General features: G+C 42.9%; 1 protein-coding gene across 4 annotated transcripts in view; it reads left to right on the top strand.

Moving 5' to 3' along the window:
* KCNH5 (potassium voltage-gated channel subfamily H member 5) overlaps nucleotides 1–17,770 on the top strand; it is a 510,054-nt gene that overhangs the window by 112,045 nt on the left and 380,239 nt on the right. For all 4 annotated transcript variants that reach the window (XM_082242615.1, XM_082242614.1, XM_082242613.1 and 1 more), the window contains one exon: nucleotides 234–340. In XM_082242615.1, coding sequence (XP_082098741.1) covers nucleotides 234–340 — 107 coding nt within the window. The remainder of the gene's footprint in view (nucleotides 1–233; nucleotides 341–17,770) is intronic.

The raw sequence follows: 17,770 nt of genomic DNA, 5'->3' as shown, positions 1-17,770 counted from the left end.
CTACTAAATTACATGGTTTTAATTCAGCCTTGAATACCATCATAGAAGGTGTTAAATTGCTTTTAAATACTCTGGTCATTTACAAAGAGATATTTAAACCAAACCTGGATTTTGAAGCCGATACTGACATAGGTCCTCGTCATCTTCATCTCTATCTCTATTCTCCGAAATCTTGCAGAAACCTAAAAAAATAAACTTGTTCATTCTAAGTGAAATATTCCTTTGTTTTGCAGTTTTATGTATGGCGAACTGACGGACAAGAAGACAATTGAAAAAGTTAGGCAGACGTTTGACAACTACGAGTCAAATTGCTTTGAAGTCCTCTTGTACAAGAAGAGCAGTATGTATATCATAAAGGCATGCTTAACAGATTGGTAGAACTGTTTTACAAATTAAACATCCTTAACCTGCAACAAGATTGTCCTGGTTGATGAAGCTGGTCAAAAAGCAAAGCACTAAGGGCAAAGTGCAGTGCCTATGTAGGTACCATCCAGAATCTACCCTGACTTTGTCTTACTTCTCCCAGATCACTGAGTGGGCCTGTATATGTACCTTTGTTGTTTACAAGTGAAAAGTGATTTTTTTTTAATTTAAAGCAGTATTAAACCCTTAGTTTTTTTTTAGCCTAATACATTAAGCACTATAAAACACACATTACCTATAAACTATGCTTGCATAATTCTAATGCAAGCACTTTAATAATAAAGTGTAGCGCTAAAAATGTGAATGACTAGTGAAAAAAAATTAATCCACAAGCAACAATATTAGGATAGTGTCCAAGATGAATTATGGTGAGTAAGATCCCAAAAGATAATACAAGTCCAAATAAATCCAGGTGCAAAATACTGTGAGAGACGTTCCTTCCAGTGACACCCAGGGAAAGTGTAGGATGGGGACACCTCATTGCACAAATAATAAGAGCAGCTTACCAGAGCGCCATGGCTACTCAAATGAATGAGAAAGCCTCTCCCATCATGTAGATATACAACCATACATCGGTGAATCCAAGAAGGAGGGTGATACCTCTTAATCTCTCTTAGTCACTCCTGGCCGCCTCACAGAGCCCCGGGCCCAGCCACCTTCCTCTCCCCGGCTGCTGGCTCCTGCTTTCATATTGCTGCTTCCCTGAACTTCTGGTCTTCACAGGAAAGAATTAACAATGGATAGTGCAATATCTAGTCAGTCTGTTAGATTGTAGAAGGGAGAGGCAAGGAGAAAGGAAGAGCAGGGCAGTGCGTTGTCATCCTAGACTATGGGGCTGTGTGTCTCTATTGATGCACACATTGTAGTTTAGTCCCTGTATTCAAGGGTGGCTCCTAGACATGTGCATGACGAAAAAATGTATTTTGTTTTGTTTCGTTTAGATTCGTTATTCTAGTTATTTAGTTTCATTAAATTCAGTTAATTCGTTCAATTCGTATTCGGGATTCGTATTTTGGAATTCGTACTCTGAAATATTTTTAGAATTTTCTTCGAAATTGACCAATTTTTTTCAATTCGAAACGTTCGAATCGATAAATTTTGAAACAGTCGAAGCCAAAAGTTTATTTTTATTTTTTTTCCGATTCGAGTGTGGCAAAGTGAACAAACAAAAGAAAAATCTTCATCAACTGATTACAATGACTCTTCAAATCACCTTTGGCTTAACAAACACAGCATTATTTTTAAATGGTACTCTAATACTACACACAGTCTTTGATTTCAGAAATATGTTTACAGTTTAAATTCGACTGGAATTCGATTTAAAATTTAATTAAAAATTTGTTTTGTTATTCGGTGCATTGGGTACGCTTTGTTTATACTGCAAAACGGGTAATCGGATATATCCAACTCCCTTAAAAAATGAAAAATGAGTCTGAATATTTATTCAGGACGATGAACCGCACATGTTTAGTGGCTCCATAGTTCGCTGCAAGAGAAAAGAGCCACCATGAAACAGGAATCCTAGGGCAGCAGTCATAGCAGGAGCTTAAAGTGGTTGTAAAGGCTCAAGGTTTTTTAGCTGCAAGCATTCTATGCATGAAGCTAAAAAACCTTCAGTATGCAGCTCCCCCCCCCCCCCGATACCTCCCTAATCCTTAATTAGGGACGACTACTGTCTCAGGTCTGCCTGTTCATTGATTGAGACACAGCATCGGACGACTGTCAATCACAGCCAGTGAGTGGGGGCAGAGCTGAGCCCTATTCTGTGTGTTCTATGCTATGGATGCTCAATGCTCAGAGTTTTTTTTATTAAAAAAAAAGAAAAAAATCGAATCCTGCCTTTAATATCAATTTAAACTGGAACATAGACAAGAATTAAAAGATAAAAAAGCTGCTGTAATTTAATGCTGAAAGTCCTTAAAAAACTGAGGGTTTAATATTACTTAAAGATCTACAAGTTAAGGAAGGACTTGGAAGATTCCAAAAAAATCTGTTTTGTTAAGCTGGCTTTTACAAATGTTTTAGTTTAATATGTGCCATGAATCACAATCTATAAATATCAGGATTTCTTCTCACACGTGTGGCGTTCTCCCTTGTGGAATACTTGTTTTGCATCCTTTGGAAGACCACCTGGGAGGGGAACTAAACGCAGCTGCCGGAGGACTTTTTCTATTTTTTATATAATAGGAGATGGAGCTTAAACCGTGTGTGAGAAAATAATGAAATGAAACCTAAACATGGTGCTTAAAGAGAACTGTCACCATTTTTTTCCCTGAACAGATCAAACTAAAGATAAAAGGCTCTTGTCTACCTATGGGTTGGGCGGGCGTTATTTTTTTTTTTTTTTAGGATCGCTCCCATATCTTGCTGGCAATAGACTTTATTTATTCAGGCACCTCTGACACTTCTGGGAGTATCGAAGATTGTTTGCTCCACAGTTGCTTCTGCTTCCCCGACCCTCAGGGCTGGCTCAATACATTGTGCTGCCTGGGTCCGAAAAGGAAATTCTGCCCCCCCCCCCCCAAAAAAAGGGAGGCAGTATGAGATGGGGAAATGTCGCCCGTAACATACCACAAACTGATAGCACACAAAACTACTGGAAAAATATCCTCCTGGGCGTCAATTTGCTACCCCTCCGAGGCTCCTCTAGGCACCGTAAGGCCTTAGGCATAACTTAAACTTGAGGCCCCACTCACGCCCGTAATGGAAAAAATAATTCAAGCAATGCAAATTAACTGTATAAATCGCATATATTAAGAGCCTTAAAGTGCTGGTGTCAGTGCACTCTCTCTCAGCACTGGCGTTGGGGAGGGGGGATCTATTTCAGTGCTGTGTGTCTTGGAGCTGGTGTCAGTGTTTTATCTCAGAGCTGGATTTAGTGTCCTCTATGTCTGTGTCCTCTATGTCAGTGCTGGTGTCATGGCACTCTCTTAGTACACTTTGTCTTGGAGCAGGAGTCAGTATCCTCTATCCCAGTTGGTGTCAGTGCTCTGTCTCCCTCAGTGTTGGTGTCAGTGCTCTGTCTACCTCAGTGCTGGGGTCAGTGCTCTGTCTCTATCAGTGCTGGTGTCAGTGCTCTGCCTCCCTCAGTGCTGGTGTCAGTGCTCTGTCTCTATCAGTGCTGGTGTCTGGGATCTGTCTCTATCAGTGTAGTACTCACATGGAGCTCCTTGATGTTGGCCTCACAGAAGAGAAGGGGCTGTGTGAGTTTAACCACCTCAGGGGTCTCATCATCCCCGTCGGGCAGCAGTAGGACCCCCGGGACTTCCCATAGGGAAAGAGCTCCTGGTGGGAGATAGCCACGGAGAAGCCTTCAGGTGAGTAGGGGTCCCTGTCCCCTGGGGAGAAGGTGTCCTTGTCCCCAGGGCAGAAGGTGTCCTTGTCCCCAGGGGAGATGGGGTCCCTGTCCCTAGGGGAGAAGAGGTCCCTTTCCCCAGGTGTGAAGGGGTCCCTGTCCCCAGGGGAGAAGATGTCCCTGTCCCCAGGTGAGAAGGGGTCCCTGATCCCAAATGGAGATGGTGTGGGGTATGGGATGGTGTGTGGGGGATATGAGGTCATCTCACTCACCATGACCAAGCTGCAGGGCACTCATCCTTGGTCACCTGGGCTTCCTCCAGCAGCAGAACGGATGGGCGATCAGCATATCTCAGACTCCGAGGGCAACCTGTGTATGAGGGGGGGGGGGGGGCTGTTCTTGCAGACAAGCCTGCTGTATCCTCCGGCTCTCATAGGGCTCCTGTACAGCAGCACCTGTGTGCTTAATCTTCATTTGCACAGGAGCCGGAATTGATGCAGCCGACTTAGGAGCGAGGCATGATTCTGGCTGGGGAAGAGAGAGGGACCCGGAGGAGCCGGCTGAGTACACGGCGGGGAATTCGAGACTTGGAGCAGCCAGTGCAGTAGAGCAGGGAGCTTTGCTGTCCACCCCCAGAGACGTCTCTTTAATTAGGCGGCCATGAGGTGTAGGGCAACTGCCAAATTAAAGAGCCATCACTGCCGTTCCTCTAAAATTGCTGCCTGGGTCCCATGGATCCAGCGGGACCAATGGTAGGGCCGGCCCTGATGTCAACTACCTCCCTGTCAGCGGCCAGGGAACCTTCGTGTAATCTGCATTGACAGTCTTTGCAGATCATTTTAGGCTTTCCTAACTGCTGTCAGGCCCTGGCTAATGCCAGTGGGTAGGTGGTGGGGGGCAACTAAATTTCTGTGTAACATAACTAGAGATCGACCGATTATCGGCAAAGCCAATATACTGGGGGCCGATATGCACCTTCCCCAATATATCTGAATCGGCCACCTAGGTGACCGATATTGCCGATATTTCGGGAAAGTGCTTGTATCGGAGTGATGCCTGCAGCTAGAGGCATCACCCCGGTAATGGCATCCATAGCCGACGATTGGCTGTCTCCACTGGGAGACCCGGGCAACCAGCCTGCACGGCCGCCGTAGTACCGATCAAAGCCGCATTCGGCTCTGATCGGGTCTCCATGCAAAAACCCGGAAGTGATGTCATGAGCAAAAAAATGACAGCTTTCAAAACAGCCAAACTTGGTGTTTTGAATGCTTTTAAGTGCAGAGGAGGGGTTTGGGGTCTAGTAGACCCCCCAGATCCCTGCACAAGAGTACCTGTAAAGTAAAAAAAATAAAACATTTTAAATGTACAAAAATATTGGCCAATATCGGTCGATACCGATATGCGCTGACCAAAATATCAGCAACGAAAAACCGATATCAGTCGATCACTAAACATAACACTTCTAACACTTCTAATCCTGGTGAGGAGTGAGGAGAAGTCTCACCAGTAATAGATCACAGATGTCTGCAAAAAGAGTCCCCACCTCTCCCTATATATTATCATGTAGAGGGCTTGTTTCCACCTTGTGATATTTGTAAAAGTAAATAGTGTGTCAGGAAAAAAAAAATCTGTACATTTCATCACAATGCATACACATTTCCCTTGTTTTATCACTTTACAAACATTTAGGCTGGGTTCACACTGGTGCAATGCAGGAACCTGCATGAGTGCAGGTTCCCGCATTGCATCTGATTCGCAGGCAGTTCACTCTGCTCTCTGCCAATCTAAAGTTAAAGACACCCATGAATCGGTTTGCAAAACGCAGTGCAAACCGTGAAATCCTATGGGAATCAGATTGCATGGGTGTGAACACCTATGTAATCTGATTCTAGTGCGGACCAAAAGGGTCCTGCACCATTTTGGTCTAAATCTGATACGATTTGTATGGCTGAATTCACATTGCACAGACATTGCATGTGATGTGCACAGAAATGCGGTGCAAATCACATGTGATGTCTGGCATCCCTAGGCTGGGTTCACACTGGATTGTAGAGCTGCTCATAGCAGGAGGTCTGGTGTGTGCTCACTATTTCAGGTCCGAATTCGGTTGTAATTCAGTCCGAATTTTTGGATGAATTTGGACCTGAAACGGACCAAAAGACACACAAAAATGTTCTGCAAACTGCTCCCCAGCTGTCCCGGAGCTGTCTGAACCAGCTCCAGTGAGAGCCGGTCACAGGATCCTGACCACATCCAATACGCACCAGTGTGAACCCAGCCTTAAGGTATAAAAAAAGAAAAAAAAAAAGCCTGTTAATTGATTCAGATCTAGCCCATAATACCCCTACATTACCAGGCAATTTCTTTTTTATGTTAAGAGCTATGATAGTCATGAAACACTAGACCCGAATTAGTTTATTAACCACTTTTTTGTAAAGATTGAGCTTTCTTTTACTGGTATTGAATAATCACTGTTTTTTTAACTATTTTTTTAGACCAAAAGGTAAAAAAAAAAGTTTCTCTTTCTGTTATAAAACATAGCGAATAAAAATGCCAATTGAAACCCCCAAAATAACCAGTTTTTTGGAAAGTAGACACGCCAAGGTGATTTCATTTTTTGCCACCATTTTTTTTTTTTGGGGGGAAATGAAGAAACATACAGGTATTGAAGGGGTTAAAACATGGATCTTAGTATTAGTGCACTAGGCACACTAAATATTTAGGTCATACGCAGAGGGAGGAGGAGAGGAAGGGGTTAATGTACAGGTCACATACAGTGGAAGGATTGAGATAAGTGCAGGATAAGGAGGTAAAGAGGCTAACTTACAGGTCACTGCAGAGAGAGCATGGAGATAAGGTATACATAGGGGAGGGGGGGGGGGGGTAATTGAAAAGTAAAAAAAAAACTGCAACTGCTGCTGCCACTGATCTGGGCCTAATGAGTTAATGATTCATACATGTATTCCTCCTTCCTCCTGCATCATTAGGACTCAGGCACAAAGGGCTTAGATAATATCACTTTTACAGCCTTTTTTTTTATGCCTGTAAACGCACACATAGGCGTTTACAGGCATATTAGAAGAGGAACATTTATGGGCCGTAAAAAAAAGGATCACCATGCATTCAGGAGAGGAGCTTTTGGGCAGAGAAAATGCTTGATGTCCCTAAATGTATCCAAGCGCAGCTAAATGCATTTAAACGCTAAATGAGTTTGGCGCTTGAGCTTTAATTCCAATGGCCACAATAAATTACTATTCTGGCCAGTGGAACCCATACACACCTACTACACCTGAACACGTTTGCAGGACTCAGCTTTAGGCACAATTTAAGCTGCTTTTTCCTACCAGGATCGCACAACTTATGGGACTTTTAAGGTGGATATTCTCTAAAAGAAACAATACACAATCCATGTAGATTGAAAGTTAACTTATCTTCATCCTAACCTAAGGCCAGAAGGCCCTGATTTTTGTTAAAAAGAAAAAAACGGATATACAGATCCTAATAACATTTAAAATTCTTAAAAAACGTAGCAAATGTTCAGGAGACAAAATTCAACCCCCTCAAAGTATTAATTGGAGCAGTGAATAAATAAATGCCCTTAAACCAAAGAACACCCCACTATCCCAAGAACAAACAATTGAGATATAGATTGTTCAAAAAAGTCTGCTGTGGAAGAGTGAAAGATCCCAATGGGTTTGGTGATAATGACTTCTTCAGGGTGGAAAATGGGAGTTTGTAATCAGAATAATGATAGTAGTTGTTGGGATGGTAGCACGCCAAATAGGCCTAAAGGTCAACCTGCCTAATTCTACTTCAAATAATGAAGAAACTCAATATAGGCATTAAAAATCTGTTGAGGTGGCCTCCAGTAGTTCAGAGAGTGTCTTATAAATGAGCCCGCAATATTTACATCTCCTTATACCCAAAGAGAGGGACTGGATGCACATACCCACTGAATAACAAGTTCAAAGGCCCAATGATTTTCAAAGCATCAAACTCATAAATTAAACATGGCGCCAGGCAGTCCTGTAGCATGGTCATAGCGGTGAATCACTTATGCGGTCACCAACTCGACATTTAAAGATGTACGGTGGTAGAAATGTAGGTAAAAAAGTCCACTGTGTTTCTAACTAACTAGAGTTATCAGCTCTACTCTACCTGCAAGACTACAGAACACCACCTATCCCCCATACCTTTATTTTTTCTTCCACTTGTGTACATTGATTTCTTCCCCAGCAAAACCATGCTACTGCTTTGACTCCCAAGAGTCTGCCCACAAACTCTTTGTAGGAACTGACCTCTCAGCAGCTATTCCTGCAAGAAATGTATAGCCCTAATGATGATGTCACAGAAAGTGATAAAAGCTGTTTATTACTAGAAAAGCAGGTAACAAAAAAAAAAAAAAAAAAAAGAATGCTGTGATATGCTGTAGAGGGGTAAAAGGTGGAAAGAGAGGTTTGGAGTCCAATTTGGGTGGTGTCAGGACATAGACTTTAATGTGTATGTAAACCCATAGGCTTAGTTTAGACTTTGGGTTGGGGGGGGGGGGGTGGTATTTAAATTGTGTGTTACGATGCAGCTGCAATGCTTTGCAGCACAGCCTAAAATGATTTCCCCTGTAGCATTCAGCGGGTAGTACCACTGCCACATGCAACCCATTCAAGTGAATGGGGTCTGAAACTGCAAGCCAACCACAGGCCTGGGGTGCACCAAGGTATTCCCATACAAAAACCCCATTTGGCTGACAAAAAAAAAAACAGGCATTCAGAAGGAGGTAGCATCACATTATGAATACCTATCAGCTGCGCCTGCACCACTCTCTGAGAAACGATCCACCATGGATCAAATATGTTTCAGTATTCTGTTCACCATTATCTCTCTAATTTGTTGAAAACTTTCTTACCTGGATAATATGCCAGAAACAGCACTTCTAGGGTGACAACACTGAGCCACTGCATTGCACAGTACTGCTGTCAGCCTGTTATGCTGACTCCTTTAATTTACCTTTGGGCTACTGGCTAACTAAAGGAAATTGCTAGGTAGGCTGATAGCATTGTTTCTAATTGAGTGGCTTACCATTTTCAGCCTGCAACAGAAAGTAATGTTGCTGACAGTACATCAAGGTAACAAAAAATGGTACAACCAATTCACAAGAAACTATTTGATTAAATCTATACAGTAGGTCATGATGCCAAAAATACTGAAAAAAAAGACTTACATTTTAAAGTATAAGTTCATCTTTACCAAAAAGCACACTATGTTGTCTCATTTGGGTGTAGTAGAATCGTGTGCGAAACCTACCTTCCAGCCAGGGCTCCCTTTTTATTTGAGCACTGTGCACATGTGGATGGAGCTTCCTTCCAAAGCACTAGGGGGTGCTGATCTTGACAGCTGTTCCATCCCTACAGTAATTTAGTACAGAGCCATCGCTGGCTGATAAGGATTTTAAGAAATTTCTTTTAAATGTGGTTTTGGACTACATTCTTTGAACAGCAAGAGAGTTCTGGCTGGTAGATAGATTTACTGTAGCTTTACCCATATGGGACAGCATTGGGTGCCCTTTGGTAAAGCTGAACTTACACTTTTTTAAATAAAAAATGAAGAATAAAAAAGTCTAAAAATACAATATGTTATTTTTATATATATATATATATATATATATATATATATATATATATATATGTATTTATGCAGTATAATAAAAAATAATAAAATAAGTCAAACAACATTTTAAGCATTTTCATTTATTAACTATTTTGTCTTTCTAAAGGCTGACTTTGAGGATGGATTTTAAAATCCCCATTATGTTGGCTTAGAAGTTTATTTAAGGATTATAAAGATCTCTTTCTTTTATATTGATTTTAGTTAAGGTTTCCTGAGTTAAGTTGCATGAGTGTTCTGAGTCTGAGTAATGAAGGCTGCTTAGCTTGTTCATTTTCTCACTGATTAGATGTTTTGGGATTTTATGCTTTAAGAAAGGCAAGGTGACATGACAAGTAAGATGACAATTTGTAAAACAAATTGAAACAATCTAGAGATTGCAAAACCTTTTAAAATATGTGCTGCCAAAGTGGAGCATAAAGTCAAGAATGGTCACTATGGCATTTATAGCTGAAAAGCTCTTCTAAAATTGTTTTTCTTTTTTTTTTTCATCATATCCTAATGGCCTAAAACCCTTTCATTTTTTTTCCTCATTGGAGGCATTTTTCACTAATTTTCTGTCCCATTCACCAAATGTTATGAATATAGACATCCCAGAGCCAAACCTCTATTTAAGTGTTATTTTAGGCTGTTTAGATTTCCAAAAGATGCTCAAAGAAAGAGACACTAGGTTGTTGCCTGGGGTTCCTTCGCTTGACTGCCAGTGCCACCAGGTCCCAGCCATAGTCTCACCCCTATATCTTTGTATATTTGAAAGAATGCTTGAAGGAAGTGACTTGTTTTTAGGCCCAATTATTGTCTCAGGGAGAACTGTGAGGCGCGTCCTAAATAATTCTGCAGTATTTTACAAACTTTTTAACAGTTTGGCCAAAACACACCTGATTCATGCAGCATTCCCAATGGAAGTGTTTTAATTTCAGTCTGTGTGCCCATTGAAGATCCTTCTCCTCACTTCCTATTGCTAGTAGAATAGAAAGTTGGTGCAAATCTTCCAACCAAGGAAACAGTAAAAACCTGCCGATTAGGTGGAGAATAGAAGCACCACTGTACGTAAAAAGTCTACAATAGGATTCCCATTAAATTCACAAGGAAAATTAAGGGGACTGCAAGGGTCTCCCGCCTTCAGTGGGGGCCGCAAGGGTCTCCCACCTTTAGTTTGTGCTACTGAACTCAAGCATAAATAAGCTTCACACAAGCTTAAATACTTTTGATACTTTAGCCCAGCTCAGACCTCATTCCCGTGTTCCTATAATATCTGGATACTGATTAGCACAGACCACAGACCGGGTTGGCTTTTTGGTCCCAGGTTCCATTTCCTGATGGCAGCCAGTCACACAGTAGTTCACAGTCATTCGAGTCAGAAAAAAGGCCACGCATTTTTTTTAGCAGTTTATTTGATGACATAACTTGGATGGGGTGAGGGTGAGTGTCAAGATACTCCAAAAGGAACAACTAAAGTACAACAGAGGACACTAAGATTGAACTGCTCCTTCAGGGTGTAACCACCCTCTTGAATGCGAAGGTTAAATGGACTTCAATGCAGAAACTCCTCAACAGACGTATAGTCCTTAGTAAGCTGTTATGAGTTCTTCTGAAGGTGGCAAGAAAAGTCTAAAAGTTCCTTAAGGCTAGTACTCACTGTGCCCTGAGTACTCTAATTCCTTCTGTAGTATCAGCCAGTCTCTGTACTTGGTGCCTGCGGCTTGGATCTCCTGTAGAGCTTTCTGCACTGCCTCTGGGACCCCAAATCAGTACTGTAGCAAGCCACCCAGGGGTGCTGTTAGAAATTGCAGAGCCCCATACAAACTACCTGGCAGCCCCCCCCCCCCCCCCCCCCCAAGAAAATATTAAAGATATATTTAGCTAAAATTGCAACAAATCACTATTATCAGACACAAATATAACATAACTCGCAAAATTCCTGCTAAACCTTAAAAAAAAAAACTATGTTAAATAAAAAATAAGATGAGATGGGAAAAATATTCAGGCTGTGCAGTTGGAGCTCAGTGATCAGAGAGAGAGAAACAAAGTTACAATTTACAAATAAACTCCTGAGCAGAGATAAGTGCTGGGAGGGGGGCCCACACAAGGGAGGGGGGGGGGGTAGTGAGGGACAACTGTCTCTTTCTCAACAGATAAAAGCTGATATAGCAGGGAGAGGGACAGATCAGATTCAGGTGCTGGAGGAAGATTTCTGTATTTGTTGTCCATCACTAATCCCCCTCTCTGTGTGGGCCCCCCTGTGTGCTCGGGCCCCCTACAAGAGGGATGGTGGTCCCCCCCCCTATCAGCGGCCCTGAAGCCACCCAGGGGTGCCTCAGCCCTCAGGCAGGATCTAACTTCACAGGAACAAGAGCAAGCTGTTCTAGGTTTAAGAGTATTTAAACTGCTGCTGGTCACTCAATCTACTGATAAGGTATTGGCTGAATAGGAATGAATATGCAGGCCTGGTTCCAACTCTCCTGTCCTCTATAACCCAGAATTCAGTGGGATGCAGGGGAAAGTAGCTGAGCCTGTACCAGCAAAACCTAGAACAGGCAAAATGCGCCACTACTCCTCTGACTACAGCAGAGCAAAAAAACTAAATTTACCCAAACATTAGCAGCCTACTAGAGGGGCGCTACCTTGCGATCTTCAAAAAATTCTTAGGCCTTTCCTGGTCAATTCAAATAAAATCTTATTCTGGACTTTATAGGAGGAGTTGCACTTCTTTACATTGTTTGCATTTAAAAAAATTGAGCCGCCAGCTAACTCGCTCATGAAAACAACAATAATATAGAATGTGTCGTTCAATTGATCACTTTCAACCTTACAATATTATTGAGCAGTATTAACCCTTTGCCACCCTCAAAACCGAAAAAAAAAATTTGACTGGGATTACACATTTCAGGGGGCTTAGTTTGAGTGATGTATGTTTAGTATCATTGTCAGGTTGTAATTGTTGTCTATGTTCTTGTTTGGTGATTTGTCCTCACTTCCTGTCCTGAGTACACCCTTTCACACCCCAACACACAAAGTGTCACTAGGATAGGAAGTTAGGGGAAGTCACCTCAGTGAGGATGCAACCCTGTCAGAGATTCTAATCTTTCCCCATTCTATCCAAAACTTAAGGCAAGGCTGTTTGATCTTGTCTTCTCTGTTCCTCCCCTTCTTTCACAGTCCCCAATTCATCTCCTGGTAGAACAGAGGCTAGGGGACAAGCTGCGCATGCCCAGTTTGGTGTGGATTGCTAGAGAGTTTTTTTTTTTTTTGGGAGGGTGCATGTGATCAACACAAGGCCAATCAGCACTACCCAGACAAAGGGGCAGGGGTCCTGCAGCCTTATCAGTCAGAGCAGTATGAAAACTCATTGAATTGGAAGGATTGGGAAATCCTTGTTTTCCCAATCCTTCCAATTCAATAATTTCTAGAGGATAGGGGCACCAAATGTATTACTGTTCACATGCCCTGAATGCTGCTGTCTGAAGGCATGTTCTTCCAATAGTATGAAAACTCATCCAAAAGCTTTAACTAGGCACTGATAGAAGTCACAAAACCGCTATATACTGCTGATAAAAAAAGGTATTTAGCAGTTTATATTTACTAAAACTATTGAATTTCTATGTTCTGTGCACTGTGGGAGACCAGATATAGTGAATGCAGGCTCCTGGGTTTAGTAACACATTAACCACTTCAGCTCTGGAAGGTTTTACCCGCTTAATAACCAGGCCATTTTTTGCGATACGGCACTGCGTGGCTTTAACTGACAATTGCGTGGTCATTTAACACTGTACCCAAATAAAGTTGATAACTTTCTTTTCCCACAAATAGAGCTTTCTATTGGTGGTATTTGATCACCTCTGCAATTTTTATTTTTTGCACTATAAACAGTAACATTTTGAAAAAAAAAAAAAAAAAAAAACAATATTTTTTCTTTCTACTATAAAACATTCCCAATAAATATAAAAAAAAAATCAAATTTTTTCATCAATTTAGGCCAATATGTATTCTGATACATATTTTTGGTAAACAAAATCCTAATTAATGTTACATAGTTACATAGTAGGTGAGGTTGAATAAAGACAATAGTCCATCTAGTTCAACCTGTGTAGGTGTGTGTGGCTGTAATCATCTCACATACCCCTGAATGTTCTGATCCTTGAGATGTAAGTCTAAGAGTCTTTTGAAAGCCACCATACTACCCGCAGAAACCACCTCTTGTGGTAGAGAATTCCACAATCTTGTTGCCCTAACAGTAAAGAACCCCCCGCGTTGCCTGAGGTTAAAACGCTTCTCCTCTAATCGCATTGTATGCCCTCGAGTCCTCATGCAATCCCTTCGAATGAACAGCTTTTTTTCTAAGCTGGGATCCCCATTAAGATATTTATAAATTGCTATCATGTCCCCCCTCAGACGTCTCTTCTCCAGGGAGAATAAATCGAGCGATTGTAGACGCTCTTCATAGTCAAGGTCCTCCAATCCCCTAATTAGTTTAGTTGCCCTTCTCTGGACTCTCTCCAGCTCCAACACATCCCTCCTGAGGACTGGCGACCAGAACTGGACGGAATACTCCAGATGCGGTCGGACCAGAGTTTTATAAAGTGGAAGGATTATAGTCTTATCTCTGAAATGCATCCCTTTCTTTATGCATGCTAATATTCTGTTGGCTTTGGAAGCTGCCGCTGGACATTGCATGCTGTTTCCTAATCTATCATCAACCAAGACTCCCAGATCCTTCTCCATTTTTGATTCCCCCAAGGGCTCCCCTCCTAACGTGTATTGTGTTTTTATGTTTTTAGTCCCCAAGTGCAAAACCTTACACTTCTCCACGTTAAACCTCATTTGCCATGTCGTTGCCCACTCTGTTATTTTGTCCAGGTCATTCTGTAGGATATCTGCTTCATGTTGTGAAGTTATTGCCCTGCCCAATTTTGTGTCATCTGCAAAAACTGATATCGAACTACATATCCCGTCCTCAATGCTGTTTATGAATAAATTGAACAAGGTTGGTCCCAAGACTGAGCCTTGGGGGACCCCGCTTACCACCTCAGACCAGTCTGAGTATGCGCTGTTTATTACTACCCTTTGGACACGCCTTTTTAGCCAGTTCCATATCCAAGAGCAAACCCTGCTATCGATACCTGCAGACCTTATTTTATAAATTAAGCGCTTGTGGGGAACTGTATCAAACGCCTTAGCGAAATCCAAGTACACCACATCCACTGGTCTCCCCCTATCTAGCTCACAGCTCACCTCCTCGTAGAATGTTAGGAGATTGGTTTGACAAGAACGCCCATTTGTAAACCCGTGCTGATTACTGCTGATGATGTTGTTGTCCTTAGCAAACTCTACGATATAGTCCCTTATCATCCCCTCCAGAAGTTTACATACTACTGATGTCAAACTGACAGGCCTATAATTTCCCGGGATATGCCTCTGGCCCTTTTTGAATATTGGAATCACGTTAGCTTTCTTCCAATCCCCTGGTACATCTCCTGTCCTAATACTGTCAGCAAAGATCAGGAACAGTGGTCTCGATATAACTTTACTGAGTTCCTTGAGTACTCTCGGATGTATGCCATCCGGTCCTGGTGATTTGTTTGTGTTAAGTTTATCCAGCCTTTCCCTGATTTCCCCCTCTGTTAGCCATGGTGGCAAGTCCTGTTTTTTACTACTAACCATACAGTCATGGTCAGTGTACCCCTCCTTTTCCTGTGTAAAGACTGACGAGAAAAAAGCATTCAGCACGGTTGCTTTTTCAGTGTCCTCTGTAACCATCCTCCCATCATTGTTAATTATGTGTGCAATATGCTCTGCCTTAGTTTTTTTGCTGTTGATATATTTAAAGAATTTCTTTGGGTTTTTTTTTACTATCCTCCGCTATTTGTCTCTCAAAGTTGATTTTAGCCATCTTGATTTCTTGTTTACTTTTCTTATTTGCCTCCTTGTATTGCTCGAAAGCCGATACTGTGCCCTCTGATTTATACTTCTTGAAGGCCAATTTTTCCCCCTAATAAGTTTTTTGACGCTACAGTTTAGCCAGCCAGGTTTGGCTTTGTCTCTTCTAAATTTATTTCCCATAGGAATGCACTGCAAGATGCCTTTGCCTAATATGTTCCTAAAGCATTCCCATTTTTCCTCTGTGGTCAGGGATCCCAGGGTTTGGTCCCAGTTTACCCTTTCCATCATTAAGTACAATTTTGGAAAGTTTGCCCTTCTGAAGTTTAGGGTTCTTATGTTCCCCACTTGCCTTGTTATATTGTTATTTACACTAAATGTGATCATCCTGTGATCGCTAGAGCCCAGGTTGTCCTGGACTCCTACCTCCGAGATTATGTCTGGGTCATTAGTGAGCAATAGATCCAGGACTGCGTTTTCTCTGGTAGGGGAATCCACCAACTGTGACATGTAATTATCCAGTAAGGTTTCCGTGAATAGGCGGGCCTTCTGTGAGTGTGCAGTCCCCTCTTCCCAGTCAATGTCGGGGTAATTGAAGTCCCCCAATACGATGACTGATCCCAATTTTGCCACTTTACCCATTAGTGCTAAAAATTCCAGCTCTACCTCCTCCCCTTGGTTAGGTGGCCTATAGCAAACCCCCACAATTACTTTCCCCTTTTCTCCTTCCCTATGGAGTTCAACCCACACAGATTCTAAATCCATGCTCATCCCATCCGTAATGTCACTCCTTTCTATCACCTTTATATTGTTCTTGACATAGAGACATACCCCCCCCCCCTCTTTTTCCTACCCTGTCCTTCCGGTACACCGAATACCCTTGGATATTGGCCAGCCAGTCATGTGAGGGGTCGAACCAAGTCTCCGCTATTCCCACAATGTCTATGTCCTCCTCATGTACTAACATTTCCAACTCATCCATTTTATTAGCTAGGCTCCTGGCATTAGCATATACCCCTCTTAGTTTTAAGGAAGTTAAGCGCAATTGGCGGTTATGTTTATTCCTGTTTGGTCTGAGGTTCTCCCTCACAGACCTGCCAATTGACATTGTGGACCTACTGTCGCTGCTGACACTACAGCTGCCTTCTGTCCTCTGCTCCCTCCTGACTGACTCTACTTCTGAGCCCTCCCCCCGTCTCCTAGTTTAAAAGCCCCTCCAACTTGATGGCCATCTTTCTCCCCAAAAGAGCTGTACCGCCCCCATTAAGGTTCAGCCCATCCTTACTAAAGAGCCGGTAGCCGACTGAGAAGTCAGCCCAGTTCTCCAGGAACCCAAACCCCTCCTTCCTACACCAGTTCCTCAGCCACTTGTTAAGTTCCCTAATCTCCTTCTGCCTCTCTTGTGTGGCTCGAGGTACAGGCAGTATTTCCTAACCACCTTGGAGGTCCTTTTCCTCAATCTATTACCTAAGTCCCTGAAATCGTTCTTAAGGATCCTCCACCTACCTTTAACTTTGTCATTAGTGCCCACATGCACCATGACCGCTGGGTCATCCCCAGCCCCGCACAACAATCTGTCTGCCAGATCTGCGATGTGCCGAACTCGGGCGCCCGGTAAACAACAAACTGTTCGGTTCACGAGATCTTTTTTACAGATTGCCCTCTCTGTCCTCTTGATAATTGAGTCCCCAACTACCACAACCTTTCTAACCTTTCCTGAGTTACGGCCCCCCTTCTTCCTGGAGCCGTCCCTCCCCTGGCAGCTGGGGGAGGGTGCATGCTCCAGCTCTGCCACCCCTGAGCTGATATCCCCCTCAACCTGCAACTCGGCAGATTTGTTAGGGTGTACCAACTCAGGATTGGCCTCCCTGGCACTCCTCCCTCTACCCTTCCTAACCGTCACCCAGCTGCGTACCTCTGCTGCTTGCGTCTCCTCTGTTCCTCCCTCCTCTATGCTGGCCCCTACCAGCGCCTGATAGGTAATGTCCAAGCTCCTTTCCAGGTTGTTGATGCCACGCAGTGTTGCCACTGTGTTCTGTAGGTCCAGGATCTGGTCTACCAGAGCAACAAGTTGCTCACATCTTGCACAGCAGTATTCGCCTTCGAATGGTTCATCAAGGAACGCATACATGATGCAAGAAGTGCACTGAGTGGCATCCGCAATCCTGTCGGACATTATTACCCACTACTCTATGGGGATATATTAACGAACTGCTCTTCCTAACCTACACTACCTCTAACTTCCCTGGTACTAAACCTGGGGTACTCACCAGTCGCTAATATACTAACCAGTCACTAAGATACTCACCAGTCGCAAAGATCCAACAGACGCAAAGATACTCACCAGTTGCAAGATACTCACCAGTCGCAACGATACTCACCAGTCGCAACGATACTCACCAGTCGCAACGATACTCACCAGTCGCAAAGATCCAACAGACGCAAGATACTCACCAGTCGCAAAGATACTCACCAGTCGCAAAGATACTCACCAGTCGCAAAGATACTCTCCAG

The sequence above is a fragment of the Pelophylax lessonae genome (assembly GCF_965119305.1).
Source record: "Pelophylax lessonae genome assembly, chromosome: 13".
Lineage (NCBI taxonomy): Eukaryota > Metazoa > Chordata > Amphibia > Anura > Ranidae > Pelophylax > Pelophylax lessonae.
Note: the sequence above shows the minus strand (reverse complement) of the source record. Positions and strands in the feature narration are given on the sequence as shown.